Source organism: Myotis lucifugus, unplaced genomic scaffold, assembly GCF_000147115.1.
Source record: "Myotis lucifugus unplaced genomic scaffold, Myoluc2.0 scaffold_37, whole genome shotgun sequence".
NCBI classification, from domain to species: domain Eukaryota; kingdom Metazoa; phylum Chordata; class Mammalia; order Chiroptera; family Vespertilionidae; genus Myotis; species Myotis lucifugus.
This window is the reverse complement of record NW_005871085.1, coordinates 544,340-553,197: the sequence shown is the minus strand read 5'-3', so window position 1 is coordinate 553,197 and position 8,858 is coordinate 544,340. Positions and strand designations below refer to the sequence as shown.

Sequence of the window (8,858 nt, the reverse complement as noted above, 5' to 3'; positions counted from 1 at the left end):
ACTGGACTCTAAGTGGTCTCCCTAGGCCTAGTCCAGTTCCTGCTTGATATTCTAAAGAAGTAGAGGACTGGGGAAGGCACCTCTTTCCAGCTGTGTGGGAGCAGAGAAAAATGGGGAAATGACAGGACAGGTAGCTGGACCTCCTTCCATGCAGGAGCAGAAACCCTCATCTCAACTCTGATAGTCACAGACAAGCCTCTTGTCTTGTGGGCTCTGCACCCTTAACCACTACTATACCAGCTTCCTGTAGAAGTCCCCGGACTTGGTAAAAGCTGGATGCTGGAGTGGAGGGAGAATGAAGAATTGAAGATCATTGTCAGATTTCAGGCTTAAACGCCCAGGTAGGCTATGGTGAGATGTGAGCATAGGAAGAAGAAGAAAAGATCTGACAGGGTGTATTGGAGTTAGTAATCGTTTTTTGGGGGGGGACTCGGTGAGTTGAAGTGCCTGTGGAACAACAAACAGAGATGTCTAAGAAGTAACTTGAAAATTTTAAGATCAAGAGGGTGATAAAGACTTGGGAATTACTGCTATATAGATGCACATGGAGCTATGAGATCACTCGGGCAATATAAGGGGCAAAGCAAGGCTATCTGGGGAACAGCAACATTTAAGAGAAAGAGCAAAGAAAGAAAGAAACGGGGTGGGCAGTAGGAGGAACTAGGAGAATGTGATACATCGCAGAACCCAAAGAAGGAGAAGAATATCAAATGTTGCGGAAAGGTTGAGTATGATAAGGATTAAGATGAGAGACACAATGAGGTTATTGTGGCTGGGCCAGAGTAAAGACAGTGGTAGGAGATGAGATTTAAGTAGGCAGGGACCAGGTCAGGCAGGATTTTGTGTGCCAGTAGGAGGTGTCTGGATTTTATTCTAAGTGCAGTAGGATCATTAGAGGAATTTAGCAGGGGAGCAAAGAAATACGATTTGCAGTCTAAACATAGCCCTACATTACGTGGAAGACAGATGAAAGGGGTGGAGTGGAGACAGTTAGGAAGCTATTGTAGTCATTCAGACTTGGACTAGGATGGTAGGAGAAGAGGTGGTAAAAAGTGTTCAGATTCAGGATACATTTTTAAAAGATATCTGGGTACTAATGAAAAAAATAAAAGATATCTGATTGAACTCAAGATAAGAGAAAGACAGAAACCAAAGAGTACTGAAATTTTGGGTTTGATCAACTGAGTAGTGTTGCCATTTATAGACGTGGATAAGACTAGGAAAAAATAAAACAGGTTTAGGCATGGGAACCAAAATCAAGAGTTTTATTTTGGCCATCTTAAGAATAATACGCCCATTGGACATACAAGTGGAGATGCAATCTAAATCTGGAAGAAAGTTAGACATATTAATTTTGAAATCATCAGTATATACCTAGCATCAAAGCCACGGGCCTATATGAACATTAAAGCTGTCTTTCCTCTCTCACTTGACCTGATAGAGGTTGGATGGCCATTGGTTGGGGGCTGGGAGAGGCATCCAAAATCATCCACATTGGGCAAAGGCAGCTGGTCTTTGAACCTGAGAGCTGGACAGGAACCAGGACTAACATGGCTCAGAGACTTCGTGCAAAGAAATGATGCCAGAGAAACTAAGACCTCACAGGAAGGCTGAAGGATTTCCATTCCCCTCCTCTTTCTCCCCTCCCCTTAAGGTGCCATTCCATTCCCTGTGGACTTTACAAATGTTCTATGTTAAAAGCATTAATTTGGGAGGAAGAGAGAAAGGTGATATTAAGGACACTCAAACCTGTAGAGCCAGCAATGGGAGCTCCAACTCCCTGTGGGAGTTTATGTGGCATATTACCTCCCCTCCCCTGCCCCAGCCTGCAAGAGTCAAAGCTTCTGAGAGTTGACATAAAAGCCACCCATAGTTACAGCCCTCCAGGAGGAGGCCTGGGCTTCAGACAAGGGGTCATGCCCACTATTCTGCTGCTAATGTGAGGAAGATGAGCATGAGCTGAAGAGCTGAGACCAACCATCCCCTGATTTCAAGCCAACTAGATAAAAATACTGAAGACTAGTGCTTCTCTAACTTTAATGTGTATTCGAATCATCTGGCAATTTTGGTAAAATGCAGATTCTATTTTGGTACATCTCGAGTAGGGCCCAAGATTCTGCATTTCTAATAAGTTCCCAGGTAATGCTTTTGCTGCTGGTCTACTGACCACACTTTGAACAGCAAAGAATGAGAGGCAGCTGTGGAGCTACCCACAATGAAAGGGGCATGTCCAGTTCCAGGGAGAATGTGTTCACTTGTGCACAAAGTCACAGAACCTATTAAAATGGAAATAGCCACCATTTTGTTGTGGTTGTGTGGCAGGTGGTCATTTCTTGGCACTACACTTTCCAAGAGCAACACATGGTTGTTAAGCACTTGGTTTCTGAGCTTTACCTCTGAGTAGGCATATGATCTGAGGCAAGCCTTCAACTTCTCTTCATCTTAATTTGCTCACCTCTCTAATGGGAGTAATAAGACTATTGTGAGGATTAGCTAAGTCAATAGATATGAAGCACTTAAAACATGGCAGCACAGTCAGTGCTCACTGTTAGTAAATGTTACTATTTTTGTTGATAACATGCCCTTCTATAATAGTCAACTTAGACACACATGGACGCTGAGTCTCCTTTTGATACATGGTCAAATTATAACCCCCATCACACTCCCACCAAAAAGCCTGTATCCTCTCTTTCAAATCCCTCCTACCCGCTTGTCCCCTTTCCCCTCCCCTGGCCCCTGGCCCCAGTGTGGTCTGGATAGGCCCCAGAGGGGCAGGGACAGGGACAGGACGTGGGGCTGTATCTGACAGGAACCTGAGGGGCTGGCCCGGGAGGGGATTGGGGCCCGGCTTCCTGAGGGAGGATGGGCTAAGGCAGGCACACAGTGCCGGAGAAGATGCCCTCCTGGGCCCTCTTGGTGGTCACCTCCTGCCTCCTCCTGGCTCCCCCAAACCTGGCACAAGTCACCAGCCAAGGTGAGGTGTATGGAGGGTGGATCTCACCTATAGACAGGAAGAGGGAGCCCTGGGAGGGATGCAAGTTAGGAGGCTCCCACTGGTCCCCTATCTTTCTCAAACATGCCTGGAAGGACCCAGAGCCCAACTCACCAGCTGTTCCTCAGATGCCTCCTTGCTGGCCTTGGACTCAGAGCCTCTGAACTGTTTTTCTCAAACATTTGAGGACCTCACTTGCTTCTGGGATGAGGAAGAGGCAGCACCCAGTGGAACATACCAGCTGCTGTATGCCTACCCAGGGTATGTGCTGGGCTGTGCCCCACTCCCCTGCACCTGTCCTGTTCTTACCTCAGCTGAGCCCTGCTCCAGTAGCTTCCCTGCCTTTGGCCCCATAAGAGAATTACTTCAAGTACATGCCTTCAGTAGCCACTTAATGAATTGATGTGCTTTGGATAGATCCAGCTCAAGCCTCCACATAACCCCTCATCCAACCTATCCCAGGCCCTGAGAAAAAAGAGATAGTAATGGAAATAGAAGTAGGGCTTGGGGCCAGCCTGGGTCCTGAGGGTGGCTGGGTAGGTAGGATGGACTTTTCCTCTGCCCACAGGGAGGAGCCCCGTGCCTGCCCCCTGAGTTCCCAGAGTGTGTCTCCCGTTGGAATTCGTTATGTGTGCCAGTTTCCAGCCCAGGATGAAGTTCGTCTCTTCTTCCCACTGCACCTCTGGGTGAAGAACGTGTTCTTGAACCAGAATCTGACCCAGCGGGTGCTCTTTGTGGACAGCGTGGGTAAGGGCCATCCTCCGTCACCCTGGCCCCTCTATTTGCTGCCCCCAGGCTAGATCATAGAGTCAGACCAGTTGGTGCTCTTTCAGGACAACATGCATGGCCTCCATTACTAGACCCCCAGAGACACCTCAAGACACCCTGTCATTCCTCCCAGCCTTGGCATCGAGACCTAGACTTCATTTCACACCAGAGATACCCTGGCCTTCCCATCATTAACCTATTCATTTACACACTCATTCAACAGTGCCAGGCTCTGTGCTAGGCGACAAGTATACAGAGATCCCTGCTCTTGATGAAGAGAGATCCCCACTCTTGAGGAGCACTGAGTCTAACTAACTTGGAATGAGGTCACTGTTCTCATGAGGAAAGGAAAACAGGATAAGGAGTCTCCCTGCCCTGCCCTCCAAGAGAGCCAATCCAGCCTCCAGCACCCCTCTCTACAATCCATGGGTTAAACTGTAGACTGTGGCATTCAGACAGTTCTGATGTGCTCTATCTTGCCCTCAGGCCGACCAGCTCCCCCCAATATCATCAAGGCCATGGGCGGGAGCCAACCAGGGGAACTTCAGATCAGCTGGAAGGCCCCAGCTCCTGAAATCAGTGATTTCCTGAGGCATGAACTCCGCTATGGCCCCAAGGATCCCAGGAACTCCACTGGTCCCACAGTCATGCAGTTGCTGTCCACAGAAACCTGCTGCCCAGCTCAGTGGAGGCCAAACCCAGCCCCAGCTCTGGACCAGACTCCATGTGCACAGCCCCAACAGGATGGACTAGAGCAGACCTCCCTAACTAGAGAAGTATTCTGGCCTTCTTCCACTCCACTTCCTATCTCCTACCCCGAATTATTTTGCCCCAAGAAAGGACAGGCCATACTTTGGGGATACTAGATTGGGTTGGTCCTCGGGGAGTTAGTACAAACTCTGATTGGTCCTCAGGAACTGTGTCTATTTAGGGATCTTCCACTCTGGGTCATTCATACCAACAAAGTTGAGAGCTTCAGGCCTCCAAATTAATGGGGACTTCCCTACAAAACCCTGACCACCACCTGAAAACCACTGACCTGGCCTCCAGTCTGTGTGCATATCTATCCAGTAAGGAACTGAGCATCTCTCCACAGGCATGCTGTGGGGCTTCAAATATAAGAGATGGAGGCTGTCTTGGCTGAGAGGCAGACCTAGATTCTGAGACTGGGATTCTTCTCTCAAGGCTCCGTCTCTGACAGTGAGGAGTGGAAGCTGCCTCATCTCAGGGCTCCAGCCTGGGAATTCCTACTGGCTCCAGCTGCGCAGTCAACCTGATGGGGTCTCCCTCCATGGCTCTTGGGGACCCTGGTCCCACCCTGCGACTGTGGACCTGCCTGGAGATGCAGGTGAGTCATAAAGGAATGGGGAGATGAAGAGGAAAGGAAAAGGTCTTTAGGGAGGCATGGGCTGGACATGGAAGCTCTGATAACCCTGGTCCTTCCTGATGACCTCAAACTTGCAACAGAGAACTATGTTCAGGGAGAAAACAAAGAATCGGAGTAAATGTTCCAAGTTATATATGTTAAGATGATCTGGATACCATATAGAGTAGAAGCCTGTGGGCCCTAATGTGACTTTCTTCTCTGATTCAGTGGAAATTGGACTACAATGCTTTACCCTGGACTTGAAGAATGTTACCTGTCAGTGGCAGCAACAGGACCATGCTAGCTCCCAAGGCTTCTTCTATCACAGCAGGCCATGGTGCTGTCCCAGAGACAGGTGAGAGTTGAATTGCTGGTTGTGCTTGATGTCATGGGAGAGAGGCACAATCTTGCCAAAAGAAGGGAGAGGTTGTTCTTGGTCCTCTTCACTCCTCTCCCTGTCCCAAAACCAAATGGCCTCCATGCTCTCATCCTCCAATGGGTGTTTTATCTTCTCAACCTCTCCTCATACCCACTGGGAATGTCTTGGGTTAGTTCAGTTTTAATCATGTCACCTGGACCACTACAACAGCCTATATTCTCATTCACCTCCAACTCATCCCCCATGCTGCTGACAGAGTGACCTTTGTTAATCTCAGATTTTGCCTGGCCTTCCCTTACTCAAATATGTACTGCAACTTTCACTATCAAATCCAATCAAAACTTTGCCTGGTCTTCAAGAAATTCCACCAAACATCTCATTGATTTGTCACCCCCACCATACCCAATATATAATCAAGGCTTGTTGATCTTGCGTATTAAATATCCTAATACGGCCACCATCAACTCTCACTTGGGTGCCTGAGAATATTCATTAACTGATCACCTCTTGAATCCTCAAATCATTCTCCACACAGGAGCTGCAGTGATCTTTTAAAAATGAAAACATGAACATAACACTTCCTACTTAAAAATCTTCAATTGATCTTAGGATAAAGAATTCTATCATGGCCTTAGAAAGTTCTAAAGACTCAGCCCTTAACTCAGCCTTAAGCCTCTGGTTATACTGTGCTGCCTTTTGCTCTCCATTCTCTGGTACTGGTCTTCTTGGGTTTCCTCTTATTTACCATATTCCCTCCTGCCTCTGAGTCTTTGCCCATGCTGTTTACCCAGCTCTCCTGCCTTTACTTAACTTCCACTTATCCTTCAGATAGACCTCAACTCAAATGTCACCTCCTCAGGGAACCTTCCCCTGACCTTCCAATAGCACTACTATACATCCTTGTTGTACCAGGTACCTCTCCTTCTTAAGTACTTATCATAGCTACAATTTTACATTTATAATTTATATGGTTACTTGGTTGATAATAAAATGTTCTCTCAGCCTTGGCTAGGTAGTTCAGTTGGTTGGAGCATCATCCCACACACCAAAAAGGTAGCAGGTTTGATTCCCAGTCAGGACACATACCTAGGCTGCAGGTTTGATCCCCCATTGAGGCACATGTAGGAGGCAACTGATCAATGTTTCTCTCTCACAGCAGTGTTTCTCTCTCTCTCTCCTCTCTCTCTCTCTCTCTCTCTCTCTCTCTCTCTCTCTCTCTCTCTTCTCTCTCTCTCTTCCATCAATAAACATATCTTCAGGTGAGGATAAATTTTTTTTTCGGACAGAATTCCAGTTGGAAAAGGCTGATCTTGACTATACAGGATCAATGAAGGCAAAGTCAGTGTCTGTTTACACTCACCAATGTATTTTCACCTATCACAGTGCCTGGAATATAGTAGGTGTTCAGTAAAAAATTGTTGAATGAATGAATAATGAAACACTATTCACAGTTTTAATGTATTTTTCCAGTTTTTCTATACATTTATATATGTCTATACATAATCATTTTCAGCATAAATTGCACATATCTGTATGTGTATATATATATTATATATATGATATTTACTTTTTTAAAAATATGCCTTGGAGATCATTAAAAAATGCAACTCATTGTTTTTAATAACTGCATAGATTTCCATGTATACAGGTGCCTTGAATGGATTCAAGGATGACAAAACTGAAGTTATCCTTTCCTCCACCAAAACCTGCTACTCCTCTTATTGTCCTCCATCCTACCACCAGCTCAATTTTTCAGGCCTAAAACATGAAAATTATCCTGGACTTCTGCCATTTCTATACCCTTGAAATCCAATCAGAAATACTTATTTCTACCTCTTCAGTATCTCTTGAATCCATCTATTTCCCTCAACCCCCATTGCCACAACCCTATTTTCAGATCCTCATCACTTTGCACATGGAAACCATGTGCAATGTCCTAATGGATTTCTCTCCTACTCTACCCTCACAAATCCTTTCCTACAAACTGCAGTTAGAATGATCTTCCTAAAGTATAAAGCCAATTGTGACAATTCCTGTTTAAAATCTTTTTAAAAACATTCATTTTATTGCTTTTTTTTACAGAGAGGAAGGGAGAGGGATAAAGAGTTAGAAACATCGATCAGCTGCCTCCTGCACACCTCCTACTGGAGATGTGCCCACAACCAAGGTACATGGCCTTGACCGGAATTGAACCTAGGACCTTTCAGTCCGCAGGCCGACGCTCTATCCACTGAGCCAAACCATTAAAATCTTTTAATGTCTCTGTAGTTACTACATGATTGAGTTCAAGCTCCTTAGAAAGGCCACAGGGCCATCCATGACCGTGGTCTGCTCTCTCACATTTACCACTCACCACCAGGGTGATAAAAGCATTCTACACCACTTCAAATTTCCCCCAAAGCATCATATCTCTTATCTGTGCCCAAGCATGTGCCTCAAATGCCTGTTTGTCCCCTTTGCCTCCTATTTATAGTCCAAGACTCAGTTTAAGCACTGCCTTGTCCAGGAAGTAGTCTCTGACCCTCCCATTTTGGGGAAGATCATCTGCCTTGATACTCCCCAACCAGCCTGTGCACAGCACAGAAAAATACCATCTGTTTGTTTGTCTGCCTCTCCCATTGAAATGAGAGCTCCTTGAAGATTACTTCTCTATGTATTCATAGGGCCTAGCACAGTGCCAGGCACATAGTTTCAATAATTTGGTGAATGCATGAGTAAACATAAAATACATAAAATGATAAATAATTTTCATAATAACTAGCCACTTACAGGTTAGCCACTTACAGGAAGTCGACATTTGGGGGACTTAAATTTTAGTGGGAGAAGGGGAGGGAGTGACAAACACGGTTATAGGATAGAGACTAAGTGGGAGGATGGGGCGGGGCTGCTAATTTAGACTGAGTGGTCAGAGAGTCTCACCAAGGTGACAAATGAGCTAAAACCTAAAAGGCAAGAAGGAATAAGTCACTGAAAATCTAGAGCCAGAGCAATCTAAGGCAAAGTGAAATGCAAACACTGCGTTTGGCATAACTGTAGCAGAGAAAGAAGGCCCCTGTGAATGAAGGGTGGTAAACTGGTATGAGAATTATAGAACAAGAAAATGGTGAGGTAGGGAGGAGCTAAATCATATAGAGTACTGAAGGCCCTGGTATGTATAGAGTTTGGATTTTATTCCAGGTGGGATGGGAAGCCATTAAAGGATTTTAAGCGAAAGAGTGACATAATATGATTTACATTTTAAAAAGATATGCTTCTTGCTCTAGCTGGTTTTGATTCAGTGGCTAGAGCGTCAGCCTGCAGACTGAAGGGTCCTGGGTTCGATTCCAGTCAAGGGCACATGCCCGGGTTGTGGG

General features: G+C 45.8%; 1 protein-coding gene across 1 annotated transcript in view; it reads left to right on the top strand.

Moving 5' to 3' along the window:
- The first annotated feature begins 2,895 nt into the window (after positions 1–2,895).
- The window catches only part of MPL (MPL proto-oncogene, thrombopoietin receptor), a 14,948-nt gene continuing 8,985 nt past the window's right edge, over positions 2,896–8,858 (top strand). Inside the window, exons 1-6 of the mRNA XM_023752813.1 lie at positions 2,896–2,974; positions 3,121–3,253; positions 3,561–3,739; positions 4,247–4,536; positions 4,946–5,108; positions 5,355–5,481. Coding sequence (XP_023608581.1) covers positions 2,896–2,974; positions 3,121–3,253; positions 3,561–3,739; positions 4,247–4,536; positions 4,946–5,108; positions 5,355–5,481 — 971 coding nt within the window. The remainder of the gene's footprint in view (positions 2,975–3,120; positions 3,254–3,560; positions 3,740–4,246; positions 4,537–4,945; positions 5,109–5,354; positions 5,482–8,858) is intronic.